Source organism: Triticum aestivum, chromosome 1A, assembly GCF_018294505.1.
Source record: "Triticum aestivum cultivar Chinese Spring chromosome 1A, IWGSC CS RefSeq v2.1, whole genome shotgun sequence".
Classification (NCBI taxonomy): domain Eukaryota; kingdom Viridiplantae; phylum Streptophyta; class Magnoliopsida; order Poales; family Poaceae; genus Triticum; species Triticum aestivum.
The window spans coordinates 553,024,680-553,046,354 of record NC_057794.1 but is presented as its reverse complement, the minus strand read 5'-3'; the positions used below and the strand labels follow the sequence as shown (position 1 = coordinate 553,046,354).

Here is a 21,675-nt window from a genome sequence, read left to right as displayed (position 1 = left end):
GCTGCCTGCCTGCCTGCCACGAGCCTCGCGCTCATTATAAAAACGCCGGGGCGGCGTCTTGGTCCTCTCCCCCGGCGCCGGCGAGTGCACAGAGCGACCAGGCTCCCTATATATATATCCCAGTTCCGTATGCAAGGAACACGTACGCTAGCTAGCACGATCGATCTCCTACTCCTCCCACAGAGCGAGCAAACACGCTTACCAAGTTACCATGAGCTGCCAAGAAGGCGCCATCCCGGCGGCGGCGGCGGCGCAGCCGCACGTCCTCCTCGTGTCGTGCCCGCTGCAGGGCCACGTGAACCCGCTACTCCGCCTCGGCCGGCGCCTCGCCGCGAGGGGCATCCTCGTCACCTTCACCACCCTCCGCCACGCCGGCCTCCGTGCTGCCACCCACCGCGACGGCGTCCGCTTCGAGTTGTACCAGCTGCGCGACCACGACGGCGGCCAGATGACCCCCGACGACATGCTGCGGCACGTCGCGGCTGAGGGCCCGGCGGCGCTGGCCGACCTGGTACGGCGCCAGGCCGACGCCGGCCGGCCGGTCTCCTGCGTCGTCAACACCACCTTCGTGCCCTGGGCGCTCGACGTGGCCTGGGAGCTCGGCCTCCCTTGCGCGACGCTCTGGAACCAGTCCTGCGCTGTGCTCTCGCTCTACCACCACTTCTACGACGACGACACGCCGTTCCCGAGCACGGCCGACGACGCACCGGTGGCGCTGCCCGGGCTGCCGGCCATGTCCTTGCACGAGCTGCCGCTCATGGTCCGACCCGAGTTCGCGCACAACCTCTGGGGCCAGATGCTCCGAAGGCAGCTCGTGGAGGTCCGTGGGAGGCAGGCGCCGTCGTGGGTGCTCGTCAACACCTTCCACGAGCTCGAGCGCGACGCCATCGACGCGCTACGGGCTCGCGACGTCGCCGTCACGCCCGTCGGCCCGCTCCTGGACGACGATGAACCGGCCGTTGCCGACGATGACGGCTGCGTCATGGCGTGGCTCGACGCGCAGCCGCCGCGCTCTGTTGTGTACGTGGCGTTCGGCAGCCTCGTGGACATCGGGCGGGACGAGACGGTGGCCCTGGCGGAGGGGCTGGCCGGCACGGGCAGGCCGTTCATTTGGGTGGTGCGCGACGACCTCCTCCACCTCCCGGAGCCCGTCCTCGCCGCATGCCGAGGAGACACCGGCAGGATCGTGGCGTGGTGCCCGCAGGGGCGCGTGCTCCGGCACGGCGCCGTCGGGTGCTTCGTGACGCACTGCGGGTGGAACTCCGTCACGGAGGCGCTGGCGGCGGGCGTGCCGGTGGTCGCGTACCCGTGGTGGTCGGACCAGTTCACCAACGCCAAGTTCTTGGTGGAGGAGTTCGGGGTCGGCGTCCGGCTGCCGGCGCCGGTCACGCAGGATGGGCTCCGTGCGTGCATCGAGGAGGTGATGAGCGGGCCGGAGGCAGTGGCAATCCGGAGGAGGGCGACGGCGTGGAAGGAGGAGGCGGCGGCGGCGCTGGCCGACGGCGGGTCATCGGACCGGGGCCTCGAGGCCTTCGTTGACTTCGTGCGAGCGCCCGTAGGATCTGGTGGAGTTGACACGATTAGCTCGCCGGCAAAGCAGGGATCAGTCAGTTCGTTATAATTTCATTTAACAATAATCCGTCCTATCCCTTCGAGAACATTTTTGTTGAACCAATGACGAGCTTGAACCATGCCCCAACACTTCCATTGTCCGACACCGTTGTATGGAAGCATATATGCTCCACGATTTGGCTCGTCACCCATGCATGAAATGTGGTTGCATCATAGACATAATGTGGATAGAGCAAAGATATGCCAAATGTTGTCACGTCTTGTCTCCTCTCATGGCTCCTTTTCTAGAAAGACATTGGGAGCGCCTATTAGACTTTTTTTTAACATAGTACAGACGCAAGCGCTTATACACACACGCATGCACTCATCTTTATAAATACACACACGTACACCCTACCCCTATAAGCATCTTCGAAAGACTGAGCCGACATATCATCTTGAAATTTACGAAGTCACCGTAGGCACCTCGTCGTCGATAGGAACGTCTCCCCCCACTGAATGCGCATCGCCGGACATTCTGAAATAAATTCAGAAATAAATGCGAGCACCAAAATTTGAACTCTAATGGGCTGGAGATACCATAGCCATTCAACTACAGATTGGTTCGCAGACCTTTTTTTATTATTGAGAAAGCCTACGCGACCTCCCTTTTTTTTAGACAAATGCGACCTCGGTGATGCATCCACCTAGATGGGCCCTCTGGTTGCTAGCACTTGTATGCCACGCCATGCATCCATCTACTACCTCCTTTCCAAAATATATGACGTTTTGGTAGATGTTTTGTAACTCCCTGCAACAAAATGTTTAAGCCTAAGCACATATTGTCTTGGAATTTGTGTACTGGTTCAATTTGATTAGAAAGAATTAACATACTTGGTAGATAATTACGCATATTGACACATGGTGTGTACAAATCTCAATTTCATTTAGTTCTATATACAACATAAACAATATAGTTTTGTTTTCTCAACAATAAAGTAACATATATTTACTCAAAAATATACTCCCTCTGTCCCATAATATAAGAGCGTTTTTGACACTAGCGTAATGTCAAAAACGCTCTTATATTATGAGACGGAGGGAGTACTTACCAACTAAAAATCACCTGAAATATACATATGCACAAATATAGAAGAAAATCCAACAAGAAAAAAAATCAACTAATCAACAAGAACAAAAACTGGAACCAGAAACATTAGAAGCAGCGAGAAAACTAAAACAAAAAAAGTTCTAAGACAGAATGAATTAAGAACATTTTATATTAACCTAAACAAAGAAAGAAAATGAAGAAATAAAACTAATCCGGTAAATTACAAGAAAAAAAACTCATTTTAATTTCTTAACACAAAATGAAATAGTGTCACACCACTGCAACATCAAAACACACGCATATGCAAATGTAGGAGAACACCTGACAACCAAAATATCGAATAGGCGAAAACAATTAGAGCCAGAGACATTAGCACAAGCAAGAACATGGAAACATAAACTAAAACAGATGTTATTCTAAAATAGAATGAATTAACGGCATGAGTATTACCCAAAAGAAGAAATAAATTGAGTAACGGATTTTGAAGTAAACAATGGTTAAAATTACACATATATTTCATAGAACTTGCACTAGTTTGCAATATTCAACGCCAATTATATAGTTGTGTAACCTTTAGACAACAACATAATATTACGCATAGATTGCATAGAAATCGCATTACATAATTTGCATGTCCATGTACAGTTAGTGTTGAAGCAATAAAATAATAAAGTTGAAGATTAATCGTCGCTAGACACGTCGAAAATAAATTGCATCTCATGGCGGTGGTGTAATATCGCTGGATGAACTACCGGTTGGCCTCGACGTAGGCCTCATCCTGGATGGACTCAAGGATGGCAGTATGCTCCGCCATCTCCATCGCTTGGGCGGCCTCGTACTCCGCCCCCGCCTCCGCCATGGCGAAGCCCGCAGCTGGCAGGGCCTCCTCCTCCTCCGGCACCTCCTCCTTCTCAACGGGTTTCCCCTCCTCCTCCTCTTCATCCTATGATGGCTCCGGAGGAAGGCCGGCGGCGAAACGAGCAGCCCGCCTCGCCTAGATCTACTCTAGCAGTTGCACCCTTCGCTCCGGAGTGAGCATGGTGTATGTGGTAATTCGGCGTCTTGGCATCGCAAGTGGCGGATGAAAATGAAAGTGCCAACGACAGTGAGGAGAAAGGAAAAGAAATGGGTCGATTTAGGGTTCTGATGTCTTCGTCCAGCTTAAATAGCCGGCTTCCTCCCTCGCAGCACGCTCGAGCGGTGCCACGCGACGCGGATTGTTGGAGGCGCCCGTCGGACCAGCGGTCTCTCCGCATCCCCACATGTGTCCTATCCGTCGGTGCTACATGGCAGGCATGCCCGGGCGCGTTCAGGGTGCAGGTCAATCCGGACGTTTGGCCCGGCTATGGGAGCCCGGTTGGGTGACCAAAACTCGTCTGGACACTGACTAGACAACCCTTCCGGACGTTTGAAGTGGGTACAGGGATCCGGTTGTAGATGCCCTAATCCTACAAGGCCGTGAGGAAGATAGCCCTTTTTTGGAGGGTTCGGATTTGCCAAAAAGAACACACACATGATGTTAGAGAAGAAAAAAAATCTACATCTACATCTACACTATTATTAAACAATCAAACACGAATTTTTTTACGTGCACCCAGCAATTAGTCCCACAACCCTGCACGAACAAATCAACACCACACGATTAGGCCCACAATTCTAAATCTAACAGCCATCATTGATCTAATACCTTTATTGTGTGCACGTAGCAATTTCCCTTGGCTGACCGTGCTCCACCAGCGGAGGAATATTCGAACTACCGATCCCGCGTGCACCCTGTCCCGTATCCTGTTCACCTTACGAAATTAAAGGCTAAAATTAAGGGCTTTCTGTTTTAGATAGGAGAGAGGATTAGTGCATGTACCTTCCAAAACACACATCGCCCCGCATCCCACGCCCCGCGTCGGCATCCTCCATGCGTCTCATCGTCGAAGCGGGAGATGTGCCGCGCCCGGCAGCGTTCGGCGGCCGAAGGGGGAGACGTGCCGCGCCCAGCCACCGCTGCAGCCCGCAGTAAAATCACGCCGCGTCCTGCCCCTTGTCCTCTCTCCTATCAGATGTTCGCGCGACAGGGACACCGCTCGAGGACGCCGCTGACGCAGGAATCGGTCCGCCACAGAAGCTGCAAAAACGGGGTGACCAGCCACCGTCACGGGCACCTTCATCGCGTCGCTGTCGAGGCCGGATCTGATGTTGCCCCCTCTACGTCATCTGAATCCTGCCAAGGTTGACCACTTGGGCTTTCTTTCACAGCTCACTACCGAATCGACGCTGTTAATATATCTTGCATTTCCGCCTCCTTGGCATTATCGTTTGTATTTACAGCATAAACATGATTTATATGCTCAGGTTCAGGTTGCATTCTTGGGTGAGCTGTAGATTTTGTTTCAGTGCGAGACAGTTTTTTTCTTTCATTTTTATTTTGCTCCTCATTCCGTCTAGCCAGCATAGGATTACACCACCGATCATGCTTATCAGGATTTGCTGCACAACATGGTGCCCGCACATGCCTGCATATTTTTCGGAATTTGTGTCAACAACTGACATACTATAAGGCATACTCCCTACTAACATGCTACATGGTAATCACAAGATATATACCTATTCTCCATTCCTTTTTTGCTTCAGTTCTAGAAGAACAATTTTTTACCTTCTGTTACAATTTTTATGTGAGGAATTGTTCTCCGAAAGTTGGGTGATATACGTACGTAAATATAAGAGGTGGAATTACCTCACACACACACACACACACACACACACACACACACACACACACACACACACACACACACACACACACACACACACACACTAATGCCCTTGTCTTCACTACTAGATTTTTCTACCACTTCACTGGCTGAGTATATTGATTTGAATGAATGTCTTCCCTTTGTTGTTGGCATTTAGCTGACTTAGCTCTCTACTTGCTTGGATTGGTTGTAGATGGGAGATCGAGTAGCATATTGATTTAGATAAAAGATAGGTTTCCAGCGTTTCGGAACGGAGTATGGAGTTGAGTTCTAATTTTTATTACCACTGATCGCAATGGCGCAAGATGTTCCTTTGATAGTTTTATGTGGGTACGAGTTTCTTCTGAAAGTACATATGGCTAAATGTTGATCTTCAATGTTATTTCATGGTAGCCTTTGTTCTAAGGAAAATATGCTTATTAGTACTCTTGATTATTTATGTTATTTTTGCAGGCTTTCTCTCAGCTTTGTTCTCAGCAGTGGGCTTTGCTGATGGTTTTGTCCAAAATAAGGTATGGCATGCATGGATTAAATCTTGAATTTCGCTACTAAATATTTGTACTAAACATGGTGTAAGTCGCTTGTCAGTTTTGCCTCATAATCCTAGCTCTCATTGGTCGAGTTTCATGATGTTGCTTACATTTTACTGAGGATATCCTCTAAAAGACGATTTTTATATCTGTGGTCTTTTTAGTAATGGGCACTGTAACTTAAAAATGTTGTGTATTTTTGTACTCGCATGTATAGTATTTTGATGGAAACATGCATGCTTCTGTGGTATACTATGGTGGACTATCATGCTTGATGGGAAGAGGTATGCTGTTACTTGACTACACATTTATCTTCTGATGATCTTGAACCGTGTGTTTCAAAATAGATTGACATAGTAGCACACTATCTCGCCCTTCTCACTAATTCTAGGGGCATAGGTTATATCTATTTTACCGGCCAGTGCAATTTACAGGTTGCATTTCACGGCATGTTGTTCTATCCTTCACTTATTTTTCAGGTTTAGCAACCTTTTTTTGCTGGTTGGTGTCAACATGGCTGAATAGGTTCTTGAGTTGTTGTACTAGCATTTTATTTCAACTGAGATCTATAATTTTCTGATTGCTAGCTAACAAAAGTAACTTGTAAAGTATGGTACCATGTCATATTATATATGAATGTAATCTTGCATGTTTTTTGTTATAATTTACTTACATTTTCAGTAAGTACTTAAAGTATATGGCAAATATGAGACATGCTTGCGAATCATCTTCTATTTTACTGATTTACTATGAAAGTATTGGTCTCCAATGTTGCGTGCGGACCAATGAGCAGCTCAATACCTTTTCAGTAGTGAATAAGGATAAAGAGGATGAAGACAATAAAAGACATTTCAACCGTGATGCGATAGTGTTGTACAAGTGGATTTATTGCTTGGTTTTTATAACCCCTTTCCTTTTTATTATTATGCATTAGCGCCTTGTAATAGAAGATTTCTCACAATCAGATTTGAAGTGAGTCTACATAAGTCAAAAGATGGTTGGACATTGTTGTCCAAAACGTTATGTTCGATATACTCCACCAGAATTCATCGTTTATCTGTGGTCATATGCTCTTTTACCAATTGTTTATTCATTTTATATTATATTTATTTCCTGCTCATAGTCCGTTTCATGAGCAATATATGGTCCCTTTGCCCACCGTTGATCTAATCTTGGGTACTTTAAATGCATGTTCGTCATGGTTTACTTAGGCATGTGCAAATTGATACGTGCATTGCACGTGCAAGCTTACTAGTAGAAACAAACACGCAAAAGACATGCGTCGCACGGAAGAGGCGAGCCACGGTCCGCCGGCTGAAACGAACGTTTCCCAAAGTCGAAAACCCCAGGCGGAGGCGGAGGCGGAGGCTACAAAGCGTAGTCCTACTGGTCTGACTAATGACTGAATCCCAGCACGAGAGCTTCGCGGGTATCTGAAACGGAACAACGGAACGCCACCGCGCCGGAGATATCCAGCCCCCGCCGATCCATGGCTCCCGCGGTGTCGCGGCTCCTCTTCCTCACCCTCGCCGTCGCCTCCTCCCTCGCCGTGGGCGCGGACGCCCTCCGGTCGCTGGGCGTCGGCGACGGGGCCACCGCGCAGGGGGACTACGCCGTGGAGCTCGACGCCACCACCTTCGACGCCTTCCTCACGGCATCGCGGGAGTCCTTCGCCGTCGTCGAGTTCTTCGCCCACTGGTCAGTCCCCGGCTTGATTCGCGTCTTATTCCTTAGATTCGATTCGATGGGAGCACTTGATCTGGAATCGCGAGATGGTTACGAATCGAGGTTTCGGGATAGCTCGATGGCCCGAGATGTGACGTGGGGTTTTCGTGCTCTTGTCGATCTGTCAGTCGCAAGTCGAAAATGATTAGCCCCTCGTGTGTAGTTTTCCGTATGTATCAAAATAGTGTAATTGTACTTCCGTTGTGTTATGTGTGAGTTTTGTACTGAATGAAACATGATGATTTGGTAAACTCATAGCCACTGAAGAATTACTCAACACTTCAAAACTCTGCAAAACTATGTTGTGTTTAATTCTAGAATCTATGCTCTAGAGATGTTCCCTGCCAGGTTTAGTTGTAGTTTGTTACAATTTTAAAAAATATTATAATCATTATGCCTTTTCGCAAAACAATAATAATCATTATGCCTAACTAAATAGAGATTGATCATGGATGTGGACTATGGAGTTATATTACTGCCCCTTAGTTTGAGAATTTTCGCTGATTAGAAGATCTTTTTTTGTCCCTAGTAAATTGCTGCTTGCCAAATTTGAATTCATTTTACCTACCATATTCTCCACTAATTCACCATTGGCCATGGAAAATTTCAAGGATTGACTGGCTTACCTTTGTGGAAACATGCTCTTAACACCCCGTTGGTACTCCATTTCGTTCCTGCTTAATGTCGTTTGTTCCGTCTTGTTTTATTTCTGCTAACTAAATACCCATCATGCTTGTGCAGGTGTCCAGCTTGCAGAAACTACAAGGTATTGAGCCTATGGTGGTAGAGTGTATCATATATTCGCACGATCTGGAAAGCCACTCTTGCTAATCTTGATTTCTTCCTTACTTCCAGCCTCATTATGAGAAGGTTGCGAAACTTTTCAATGGTCCAGATGCTGCACATCCTGGGAGAATACTAATGGCTAGGATTGATTGTGCATCAAAGGTACAGTACTTCTCGTGAAGAGTGATAATTTTCATCAGTTTGCTAAAGCTAAACAACTAATAAGCACTTAAAAGGCGATATTGTTGCAACTCTATGGTGAGATAACCTAGAGAAGTATCGATGTGCATCTTCAGTTTATAGTTGTCCTGTTTGTTATTGTCAACATGAAGGTTAGAAATACAAGAGGTTCTTCTCACGTGAAAGATTAGTCCCTCGTTTGATTTATTTTAATTCTCATTTCTGTCAGAAACCCAAGCTAACTTATTGCTTATTAGTTCCTCAAGCAGTGATTTTTTTTTGAATGTTTGACAGCACAGGTGAACATAGATCTTTGCAATAGATTTTCTGTTGACCATTATCCTTTCCTACTTTGGGGCCCCCCACCAAAATTTGCTAACACTAAGTGGGACCGGAAGCAAGAGAAAAGCAAACTAAAATTGATTGATGATGGAAGAACAGCAAAGCGTTTACTTAAGTGGATAAATAAGCAAATGGAAAGGCAAGTTTTTCTCCTACATATTTCACTATCGCTTAAAGTTCATATGTCATCCACCAAATTATCAAAAAATTGTGCACCTAATGTGTTATACATCTGTCTCCGAACCAAGTACATCAGTCTGTATATTTGGGCTTAACATCTTGGTTTGCTTAGTTGCTTAGTTCGGTTCTACCATTACAGGCGTGATGGATTTTATTAATACACCCTCTTTATGCTATGTGCAGCTTGTTCACTTTGGATGACAAAAAATATGAGAACGAAAGTATGCTTCCAAACAATGTTTCATATCCCAAACAGGTACAGCTGCATACTTTATTTGCCAAACTGCATAAAATCTTGTGCCATGCACTAACAAGCAGTTTGTTGACATACTGAATCTGTTGTACTAGGTTGTTCAAGCAATTTACAATGTTGCGGAAGCAACAGCTCATGCATTACAGATAATTTTTTAGCACAAGGTTCTAGTTAAATGATCAGATTTCACGATTGAAAGTGGCAGAGCTAGCCCATGTGCGGAACGAGCTAGTTCAATGTTCTATGTTGGAAGAGTGAAGGGAGATTGTTTATGGGCGCTCGTTTGGCCACCAAATACTGTTGATTATTGGTACTCCTTGGTACACATGATTAGCGTAATACAATTTATTGGAAGTATATACTATACTCAGTTGAATGTTGATCCAAAATGAGTCAAAGAGAGTGGAATGTGGTGTTTCTGGAACACTTGAGGTGTCATGCATTTCAAAATCCTTAACTTGGAAAAGTTCTTGCAATATTCCAAAATAGCATAAAATTATCAGCAAAGAATTAAACTAAATGATTTGATAAGTGAGTAAATAAAGCAAACGTGATTGAAACATTTTTCCTATAATGATAATGAAATGGATAAACACAATAGATTTCAGTTCACGTTAGTTAGTATAAATGCTTCTGTGTACCTCTAATGTGATGATGCTGGTCGTCTCAAACACTTGGTAGGCATGTCATCTATAAATAGCTGAAGTCGTCATGCTATATTATTCAACATTGTTGTCCTCCTTCCATTACCATTGCTCGCAGGCCGGCCTGGTAATTAAGATTGATAGATCAGATCGATGGTTCGAGTGTTGTGACCACCCGTGACATTGCTCCTCGTTGATACCAACACGTCATACGAAGGTCACTAATTTTCTAAATAAAGTGTGTGCCCACTCCCTTAAATCAGACAACAGTCATAGAGTATGTTGTAGGTGATCATCGCACAACCTAGCAAAAAAGTAATCATACACGTATCAAAATAAGCATTAGCAATTCTACAATGTACAAATCCCCTAGATACCCACTTATGTAATGAATAATCCAAAAGAGTTACAAGGGAGGACTAAAAGTGGAAATATTCAATCTACTGCTTGCCAATGCTTCGAGACGGTTGGCATGTGCGATATGTGTTGGCTTTGTATTTTGTAAGGCATATGTCTTCTTATATAGTCATGTTATCTAGCCATGCCATGCAAGTTTGTATCTCCAAGCCCCGTCCGCCATCTTTGAAGGCTTTCATCTTAGGCGTCACTCTCCAAGTCCCCACTAGTAGTTTACTTATTTTTAAGACTCTGGGCATGCTCCTGTTTGTTTGGGGACTCCTTGGGAATCGCCTATAGGGTTGTCATCATTTTTATTTACTAGCAAAGGTTATATGCGATCATACACTGCAAATAGCTCTATCAAGATATTTGGCCATATGTTTTTATGCTCCTTGTTAAGATATTTAATGATTATTGAGATATAAACAATCACACACACATACATAACTACAATTCATCTAAGTAGCACAAACTAATTTGTGAGGACATGCACTAGCCTAGAGAATTTCAATTTAATGAAAGGTTTTAATGATTTTTTTACAAATAAACATCTAATTAACATGAATTTCCTTGCACAACAATTTTAAGTTTTGTGCAAATGGACGGATAGTAGAGTTCTAATGAACATATTTTATACTAATATTTAGAACTCTTTGTTACATGACTAAAATTGCCCAATTTAATATAAATATATATAATTGTGAAGATTGTATGTTGAGAGAATGAGTACAAAAAATAAATAAGTTCAATATAAATAAATAAAGCCATTTATTTTGGCCCTTCCTAGTCTTGATATTATTTTGATTTGCTGGTTACAATGATTCTATTACCGAGTTCCGTGAAACTCACTATTGGGGATATTCCCCACGAATAAGACCCGTCATTAGTGTGACCCGTCTTTGATCTTGTATGCTCTGGGAGTCACACCACCTCCGGGTTGTGATAAAGCTAAATAAGAGGAAAGACCAAAGGCCCAGAACGAGACCCGACCTGTGGGTGCCGACTCTGACATGAGCTTTGTGGGCCGATTCACGAAGAGGACCAGGAGAGACCTTCCTAACTAGGATACGAGTTAAGAATACTACCAACCCAGACTCTTCTCTATAGCCCCTCATCCTATTATATAAAGGGGAGTTCTTAGGAACCAAAGCGAGGTTACAATATCTCAGAGAGATAGGGAGCGAAAGAGCATCCTTGTAATCGAGATGAGCATCTATATCAATCAAGTAGGAGCAGGCTTTTACCTCCACCATGAGTGGCCGAACTTGGTGAAAGGATCGATAGGGTTGACTAGAAGGGGGGGTGAATAGGCAACTAACAATTTTTAGCTTTTCTTTACCAAATTAAACTTTGCATCAAAGTAGGTTGTCTAGATGTGCAACTAGGTCACTACTAGATTTTTCATTATAACCGAGGGTCAAATTACCGTCGGATATTTCAGTTCACCGTCGGATTTCCATATAACTGACGGTACACCGTCGGCAATCTCCCGTCGGCTATGCTTCGTCGGCCATTACACTCATAGCCGACGGTACTGATGGGTAATACCTTCTCCGAGGGTAATTAGCTGACGGTGAGCCGCCAGGCATGTTTTGGTTGCCAGCCAGCTCACATAAACTTGACGACGCTTATAGCTAACGGTTCCAAGTCGGATATCTATTTTTCTGACTGTTATCAGTTCCCATCGGCTTTCGCAATAGATGACGGTATATTTGACCCTTCGGGGTTTGTTATAACCAAGAGGAGAACGAAATCCTTCACGGATTGTTATAACCGAGAGGAGAATGAAACCGAAAGCCATTACGATAGCCGACTGTGTATACACCCCTTCGGGGATTCCTATGGTTGAGAGTCCAACAAAGACCATCAATATAGAGATTCACCGATAGTGAAGTCTCCGTACTTGAGATGTTTGTTGTATGGTAGGTGTCGGTGTCAAAACCGGCGGATCTTGGGTAGGGGGTCCCGAACTGTGCGTCTAGGCGGATGGTAACAGGAGACAAGAGATACGATGTTTTTACCCAGTTTCGGGCCCTCTCGATGGAGGTAAAACCCAACGTCCTGCTTGATTAATATTGATGATATGGGTAAAACAAGAGTAGATCTACCACGAGATCAGAGAGGCTAAACCCTAGAAGCTAGCCTATGGTATGATTGTTGTTCGTCCTACGGACTAAAACCCTCTAGTTTATATAGACACCGGAGAGGGCTAGGGTTACACAGAGTCGGTTACAACGGTAGGAGATCTACATATCCGTATCGCCAAGTTTGCCTTCCACGCCAAGGAAAGTCCCTTCCGGACACGGGACGAAGTCTTCAATCTTGTATCTTCATAGTCCAGGAGTCCGGCCGAAGTATAGTCCGGCTATCCGGACATCCCCTAATCCAGGACTCCCTCAGTAGCCCCTGAACCAGGCTTCAATGATGACGAGTCCGGCACGCAGATTGTCTTCGGCATTGCAAGGCGGGTTCCTCCTCCAAGTACTTCATAGAAGATTTTGAACATAAAGGTAGTGTCCGGCTCTGCAAAATAAGTTTCCACATATTGCCATAGAGAGAATAATATTTACACAAATCTAATCTACTGACGTGTTCCGTAGCGTGACATCACACCACGGCCAAGTCTTTATTCGAATCGTTTTACTGTCCCACCTCAGCGCGTTTAGCGAGGCGGTTTCCTTGGCACGTCTTGTCAAAGCAGAGATCATGTCCCTTTATTCCGGAATTCTCATCAATACGGGTGTGGGTAACCCAACCGCGCCATTGATTACGGCGTTTGGGAGATAAGCGAGTTTTACCAGGCTGGTGGGGACGCATAGTCGCGTCCACCCATATAAGGGGATAAGGATCCACCTTTTCATACACGCCTTCTTCCTCCTTTGCCTATCCATTTCCGCGCACTCGAGCTCCAGCGCCCAAGTCCGCACACCCCACCTCAACCTTCTCCAGCCATGTCCGGAGCGGGAGGCAAGTGGATGGTCTCCTCCGTCATGGAGGGACACATCAAAAAAACTGAGGAAGGCCGGATACTTGTCTAACGACATTGCGCACCGGCTTCCCGAAGAGGGGCAGCTCATCCCCACCCCTAGGCCCCATGAGAGGGTGGTGTTCCTCCCCCATTTCCTCCGTCGACTGGGCTTCCCTCTCCACCCATTTGTCCGGGGGCTCATGTTCTACTATGGCCTGGATTTCCACGATCTGGCCCCGAACTTTGTCCTCAACATCTCGGCGTTTATCATCGTGTGCGAGGCTTTCTTCTGCATCCGCCCCCATTTCGGCCTATGGCTCAAGACTTTCAATGTCAAGCCGAAGGTGGTGCGCGGCACCCAGGCGGAGTGCGGAGGCGCCATGGTGGGCAAGATGCCCAACGTCCTATGGCTCGAGGGCTCCTTCGTGGAGACCCTAAAGGGGTGGCAATCGGGGTGGTTTTACATCACCGAGCCACGCGACCCTGAATGGGTCGCAGCCCCCGAGTTCCGATCCGGACCCCCTACGCGGCTCACCTCCTGGAAAGAGACGGTCCTATCGTGGGGTAAAAAAGGAGAGCTGACCGGACTCCAAACATGCGTCCAAATCCTAGTGGACAAGAAGCTCAAACTTGTCAACGTAGTCCAGGTTATGCTCATCCGCCGGATCCTCCCGTGTCAACAACGGGCTTTCAACCTGTGGGAGTTCGACCCGGCGCGGCACCGAACTCTGAGCAGGCTCTTCGACACGACGTACGAAGATGCCTGGAAGGTGCTTTTCAAGGGCGCCGAGGCCCCTGCATCCGCTACCAAGGATCACGGATTCAGCACGCAGCGTCACGCTTGTGCGGTAAGCTGTTTTTACCTTTTACAGGGTATTAGTTTTTCATAGTTTGACTCCATGCAGGATCTAAGCTCCCTTACCTTTGATAGGACTGGCAGGAGACGTCCGGACAGATCAACTATCCGGCTCCTTTGCCCGAAGGCCCAGCGGACGCTCGCTTGGCGAAGCTGCTGGTTCCAGCACCCTATGTGGTGCCGGAGAAGAAGGCCAAGAAGAAGGCCACGGGGACTTGAAAGAGTGCCCGGCGCCAGGAGGTGTCGGATTCATCATCCGACGACTCCAAGATGCACTCCTCCCATGAAGACGAGGAGGAGGAAGAAGAGACCTCTCCCCTCCAGCGGGAGGAGGGAAGAAAAGGAAGGCCGCCCCAACTGGGGAGGCCGAAGGGTCCAAGAAGGGGAAGACCCTTCCTCCGGACTACTCCACCAACGCTGATGACAGCGAAGAGGAGTGGCCGCACAGGGCCAAGCCCCTGGCGAGATCGTAAGTATTCGGACACCAGAGCAATTCATAGTGTTCCTTTCTTGCACAGCTCCTTCTTACGCCGAATATGACTATGCAGTCCGCCCAAGGCCGGGCTCGATGAGTCGTCGAGCGGCTCCCTGGATTCGTCGGACGTGAATTCACTTTAGCCCGCTACCTCCCCCCACCCTACGGACGATGCCGAGGTGCTGTCCCAACAGGTTCCAAGCCAGGAGGAGGTGGTCCTGGAGGCGCCGCAAGGCAACCTCCCGGACTCCAGGCGCAAAGGGGATAAAACCCCCAAGGGCCCCGAGTCCGGCCTTGAGCCAGACACCGCGCCGGAACCTTCAACGGTTCCGGACTCCGGTAGGCAGCCTCCTTCCAAGAGGAGCAAGCCTACCGAGCCGGTGACCTCCGTCCAACCGGAGGCACCGGACAATTTGCTGGAGGTGCTTAAAGGCGCCTCCATCGACGAGGAGCACCGCACTATTATGAGTGTGGTGATCCAGAAGGTTTAGTCCGCCAAGAGCGGACTGACTGAAGCCTGTGCCAGCCTTCTAACAGGCTTTGAGGTAAGTAAAGAATATGTAAAAATATTACCGCATAGAGAGTAGCCCCTGATGCTCTGTTCGGCGTTCGGAAAGAAAAGCCGAATAGAGGATCTAATAACATTCGCAGGAGTCTAACATAATCAAGTCAATATGCGTATGCAGGCTTCGCTGCTGGCCTCCGCCGCACTGACTGCGGAGGTGGATACGCTGAAGCAAAACCTCGCGCGGTCCGAGAACGAGCTCGACCATGCCAAGAGGCAACTCGAGGAGAAGGAAGGTAAGTAATACCTTGCGCAAGTATATAGAGAAGATGTGGTTGCAAAAAATGACAGGATCAACGTGCTATTATAGGGGCCACGACCGAGGTGGCAACCCTTAAGAAAGCGCTGTCCGAGGCCGAAAACAGAGCGGCCGCGGAGCGCACAGAGAGAGGGAAGCAGGAGGCGCGGGTGGAGGAGGTGCAGAAAGAGCTCCAGGCTCTCGTGAAAAAACACGAGAGTTTGGAGCTTGACTCAAAGACGCAAGCGTCCGAGCTTGCGGCAGCCCTCGAAAGCGCGAAGTCTGCCAAGGCCGAAGCCCAGAAAGCCCTCCAAGAAATTGAAGCGATGAAGAAGATAGCGGCGGGTAAGGCATTCATTATGCAAAGCAAGCACGTGAAAGTGAATTACTTGTTACTTACCCGAGTCCGGAGCTCTCCAGGAGCATTCGCAGATTTGCCCCGCAGTGCGTCTGATGCCGCCGCCTACTACCGATCCGAGGAGGGGAGCTCGACGGAGAAGGTGTTCTGGTCTCAGTATGCTGAGGCCGGACACCTGGTGCCTTTGAGCGACCAGCTGAAGCAAATGGTCGAGCTCCACAAGGTGGCCGAACAGGCCATAAAGGGCCTCATAGTTCGGCTTTGGCCTGGAGAGGCTCTGCCTGGGAGCTACTTCGGGCTGGTGAGGCGGCTGGTGGATGCCTGTCCACGGCTTGAAGTAATCAAGCGCTCCGTCTGCATCGAAGGTGCCCGTAGGGCGCTTGCCCGTGCTAAAGTGCACTGGGGCAAGATGGATGCGGAGAAGCTGGTGAAGGACGGGCCGCCGCCGGGCAAGGAGCATCGCGTCCCGGAAGCGTATTATGAGGGCGTCCTGAAGGGTGCCCGCCTTATAGCGGATGAATGCTCCAAAGATGTAATTTTTGAGTAAACTCGCATTTGTGATCCTGTACGCTGAAAACTTGTTCATATGCGCTAAGCAACGCTTTTGAATTTAAAATATTACCTTCTGTGCGGCCGTTTATCAAATTTGAGAGATGGCGAGTCGTCGGCTTCTGCCCCCATGCCACGAGTGCTGGGGTGTTCGGGATAAACATGAGCGCTCTTTTTCCCATTCTTGGGTCCTTCGAGGGAGGCGCTCAACACAACGAACAAGGCAATCGGACTATAATGCTTGAACACTCTCACTTAGCCATAGAATTCTATAATTTTAAATTTCGGCGAAGCCCCTAGTGTTCGGAAGACCGAGTTCGGGGCGCTATCCACGCCTAGGCCGGACAAAGCCGACTCCTCGCTCTAAGCGGCATAAGTCTTTAGGGACTCGAAAACCTCTCGAACAGCGACCAGCTCTCGCCTCATCATGACGGTCAGTTTTAGCTTTCTCTACTGAGGTGCTTAGCCCAGCTCAACTGGGGCACAATCGCAGTAGTTCTCCTAGTGCTACCTTAGCCGATATAACGGAACGTAAGGTACCAAAACATAGGAGCCGGGCAAACCCAACTATTGACCCAAGACATGATCCGGAGCCGATGCATATAATGCTATAAGTTTGGGCTGCCGCACTTGTGAAAGTGTTCGGACTTCTCACACCGTATTGTGGGGTACTTAAGCCCCTGACGTATTGGCTGTACCAAAGTGTACGGGTGCAACATGTCATTAATCAACATATATTCGTAAAAAAGAGTAATGCAATAATAGACGGAAGCTATGCATTATTTATTTAAAAAAGCTGCGATCAAAGCAGAACGATACAAATAGTGAAATAAGCAAAAGATGGGACTATTTAACATGTCCTTTCCAGGGGCGAGCTGCGGAATGTTATGTGAAACAGGTATACTGCTCATTATAGAGACCACCTTAGAGTTCCATAGTGCGGCGTAGCTTTCTGCTCCCCTGGTTGTTGTATCTTTTGTGCGGCAATTGTACTGCCGGACAGGCCTTCCGAAGAGTGGAGTCCTGAAAGTAAGAGAAAATGAAGAAGTCGACAGCCCCTAGTGCGGTTTAAGCCGTGTTTCGGGCGTGCCGTGATGGTGCCCCTCCCCCTTTGCCCATGGTATTTCCAGAGCGTAGTTATGTACGCGCAACACTGGTTTCGCAAGTTCGCGAGGGCTGGGGTTGGGGCCGCATTGCTACGCTTGCTCGGAACGTGCCAGGCGGTCTTGTTGTAGGTTACTCCGGGCGCGCTTGATGGTGTCCAGACGTTTAATGGCCGGACTGGAGAATTGCCTTGAGAGTCTACTTTGTACTTCCGCTGCGATAGCCGCTGTATGCTCCTTCGTTCAGAGAGAGCGTTCGGTGTTTCCATTGACCGTGATGACTCCTCGAGGGCCTGGCATCTTGAGCTTGAGGTATGCATAGTGCGGCACCGCATTGAACTTGGCAAATGCGGTTCGCCCGAGCAGTGCGTGATAGCCACTGCGGAACGGGACTATGTCGAAGATTAACTCCTCGCTTCGGAAATTATCCGGAGATCCGAAGACCACTTCAAGTGTAACTGAGCCTGTACAGTTGGCCTCTACACCTGGTATGACGCCTTTAAAGGTTGTTTTAGTGGGTTTAATCCTCGAGGGATCGATGCCCATTTTCCGCACCATATCCTGGTAAAGCAGGTTCAGGCTGCTGCCGCCGTCCATAAGGACTCTAGTGAGGTGAAATCCGTCAATAATTGGGTCTAGAACCAATGCGGCGAATCCGCCATGACGGATGCTAGTGGGGTGGTCCCTTCGATCAAAAGTGATCGGGCAGGAAGACCATGGGTTGAACTTTGGGGCGACTGGCTCCATCGCGTATACGTCCCTTAGCGCACGCTTCCGCTCCCTCTTGGGGACATGGGTTGCGTATATCATGTTCACCGTCCGCACTTGTGGGGGAAAACCTTTCTGTCCACTGTTGTTCGGTGGCCGGGGCTCCTCCTCGTCATCGCTATGCAGCCCCTTGTCTCTGCTTTCGGCATTTAACTTGCCTGCCTGCTTGAACACCCAACAATCCCTGTTGGTGTGATTGGCTGGTTTTTCGGGGGTGCCATGTATCTGGCATGAGCGGTCGAGTATTCGGTCCAAACTGGACGGGCCCGGAGTATTTCTTTTGAATGGCTTTTTCCGCTGACCGGGTTTAGAGCCTCTGAATCCGGCATTAACTATCGTATCCTCAGCATTGTCGCCGTTAATGCGGCGCTTTTGCTTGTTGTGACGCGACCTGCCACTGCTGTCCTTGGTATCCGAATTACCAGGGCTCTTGGTCATGTTATTGCTGCGAGCTAGCCAGCTGTCTTCTCCCGCGCAAAAGCGGGTCATAAGTGTCGTGAGGGCTGCCATAGATTTTGGCTTTTCCTGTCCTAGGTGCCGTGCAAGCCACTCGTCGCGGATGTTATGCTTGAAGGCTGCTAGGGCCTCTGCGTCCGGACAGTCGACGATTTGATTTTTCTTGGTTAGGAACCGTGTCCAGAATTGTCTGGCTGATTCCTCTGGCTGCTGAATTATGTGGCTAAGGTCATCGGCGTCTGGTGGTCGCACATAAGTGCCCTGGAAATTGTCGAGGAATGCGGCTTCCAGGTCCTCCCAACAACCAATTGATTCTGCTGGCAAGCTGTTAAGCCAATGCCGAGCTGGTCCTTTAAGCTTGAGTGGGAGGTATTTGATGGCGTGTAGGTCATCACCGCGGGCCATGTGGATATGAAGAAGATAGTCCTCGATCCATACCGCAAGATCTGTTGTGCCATCGTATGATTCGATGTTCACGGGTTTGAAACCCTCGGGGATTTGATGATCCATTACTTCATCTGTGAAGCATAGTGGGTGTGCGGCGCCTCTGTATTGGGCTATATCACGACGCAGCTCAAACGAGCTTTGTCTACTGTGTTTGGCCCGGCCGGATTTACTGTATCTGGCATGACGAGTACCATCTCGTGCTGTGGGGCGCCCACGCGATCCGTAGATCGATCTTGTTTGCCTTGCCCTGTCCTCCAATATATCTCGCAGGTTTGGCGCATTTTCCCATGCCTTGGAATTTTTGAGCGGCGCGGGGTGCGGCTTGAGTGGAGGGCCAAGAGGCCTCTCTGTCGCGGCCACGAGGTGGCCGGTCGGCCGCGTCATGCGCTGGTGATGTAGGTTTAGGTGCTTCCTCCTCTAATCGGGGTAGCAACCTGCGCTTTGGGTAGCTCTTGGAGCGGCATTCGAGTTCATACTCTTCGGCCGCAAGGACTTCAGTCTATCTATTGGCTAGCACATCTTGATCAGCTCTAAGCTGTTGCTGTTTTTTCTTGAGGTTGCTCGCCGTGGCTATAAGCCTGCGTTTGAAACGCTCTTGTTCGACGGGATCCTCCGGCACGACAAATTCGTCGCCGTCGAGGCTTGCCTCGTCTTCGGAGGGAGGCATATAATTATCGTCCTCGACCTCTCTGTCTGCCGCTCTCTCATGAGGGCTGGCTTCTCCATCCTCCTGTGCTGAATTTTGCTAGAGGTGGTTGTCTTCGGCACTGTCCGGGGTGTTATTATCTCCCGTGCCGGAATCATCGTTTTTGTTTTGGCGGGATTTAGAGCGGCGCCGCTGACACCGGCGCTTAGGCTGCTTCTTGGAGGGGTCATCCTCCGCTGTTCCATCGCCATTGCTTTCTTTTAGGGTGTCCACCATGTATATATCATACAACACGATGGCTTTCCAGTGCCCTATAGGCGTTGGTTCTTGATCGTCTCCTGCATCGGCGTCCATACCGTCGATGTCTTCGGAGCCGAAGTCGAGCATGTCGGTTAAATCATCGACAGTGGCTACGAAGTGGGTAGTGGGTGGGCTTTGAATTTCTTCATCATCCGCATCCCAACCTTGCTGGCCATAGTCCGGCCAGGGCTCTCCTGATAAAGAGAGAGACTTTAGTGAAGTCAGAATATCGCCGAAGGGCGAGTGCTGAAAGATGTCTGCCGCGGTGAACTCCATGATCGGCGCCCAATCGGGTTCGATCGGTAGGGGCGCGGAGGGCTCGGAGTCTAGAGAGGAGTCCGGCTCCTTGGAGTCACGAGCTTCGCAGAGAATAGGGCTGGTGTTCGGCTCGATCGCCGTAGAGATTGCAGCCCCCAAGGCGGTGTCCAACCACCCATCCTCGATTGGCGCAGTTGGCTCCGAATTAAGGGTCGGAGCTGATGCGGGTGCGGCCTCTAGGGCACTGTTCGGCGGCAGAGCTAGATCATGCCCATCGTGACAGTGCGGCGCGCTCAGCTGCGGCTCGAATCCGTCGAAGATCAAGTCTCCGCGGAGGTCGGCCATGTAGTTCAAACTTCCAAATCTGACCTGATGGCCAGGGGCGTAGCTTTCGATCTGCTCCAGATGGCCAAGCGAATTGGCCCGCAGTGCAAAGCCGCCAAATACGAAGATCTGTCCGGGGAGAAAAGTCTCACCCTGGATTGCATCGCTGTTGATGATCGGAGAAGCCATCGGGCCTAAAAGTGACGACACAGAGGAACTCTCAATGAGAGCACCAATGTCGGTGTCAAAACCGGCGGATCTCGGGTAGGGGGTCCCGAACTGTGCGTCTAGGCGGATGGTAACAGGAGACAAGGGACACGATGTTTTTACCCAGGTTCGGGCCCTCTCGATGGAGGTAAAACCCTACGTCCTGCTTGATTAATATTGATGATATGGGTAGTACAAGAGTAGATCTACCAAGAGATCAGAGAGGCTAAACCCTAGAAGCTAGCCTATGGTATGATTGTTGTTCGTCCTACGGACTAAAACCCTCCGGTTTATATAGACACCGGAGAGGGCTAGGGTTACACAGAGTCGGTTACAATGGTAGAGATCTACATATCCGTATCGCCAAGCTTGCCTTCCACGCCAAGGAAAGTCCCTTCCGGACACGGGACAAAGTCTTCAATCTTGTATCTTCATAGTCCAGGAGTCCGGCCGAAGTATAGTCCGGCTATCCGTACACCCCTAATCCAGGACTCCCTCAGTAGGCCATTAGTCACCCCTCAAGGATTGCTTTCCACTTCAAATATACTCCCTCCGTCCCAAAATGTAAGACGTTTTTTACACTATGATAGTGTCAAAAACATCTTATATTTTGGGACGAAGAGGGAGTATATCTCATAATTGCACAACGATACATGACCAAGTAACATATATTATATTTAGTGCAACTTCCAAAATACCATAAGCCTAA

The 21,675-nt window shown here is 48.8% G+C and overlaps 2 protein-coding genes across 2 annotated transcripts; both read left to right on the top strand.

The window, feature by feature from the left end:
• Positions 1–1,739, top strand: LOC123180811 (gallate 1-beta-glucosyltransferase 84A23-like). Its single transcript, XM_044592954.1, has one exon. It carries the CDS (start codon positions 212–214, stop codon positions 1,619–1,621), a length of 1,410 nt encoding a protein of 469 aa, XP_044448889.1. The 5' UTR covers positions 1–211; the 3' UTR covers positions 1,622–1,739.
• Positions 1,740–7,331: 5,592 nt separating this feature from the next.
• Positions 7,332–9,310, top strand: LOC123047344 (sulfhydryl oxidase 1-like). Its single transcript, XM_044470905.1, has 5 exons — positions 7,332–7,637; positions 8,406–8,430; positions 8,520–8,612; positions 8,930–9,111; positions 9,265–9,310. Exons 1-5 carry the CDS (start codon positions 7,429–7,431, stop codon positions 9,308–9,310), a joined length of 555 nt encoding a protein of 184 aa, XP_044326840.1. The 5' UTR covers positions 7,332–7,428.
• Positions 9,311–21,675: the final 12,365 nt, after the last annotated feature.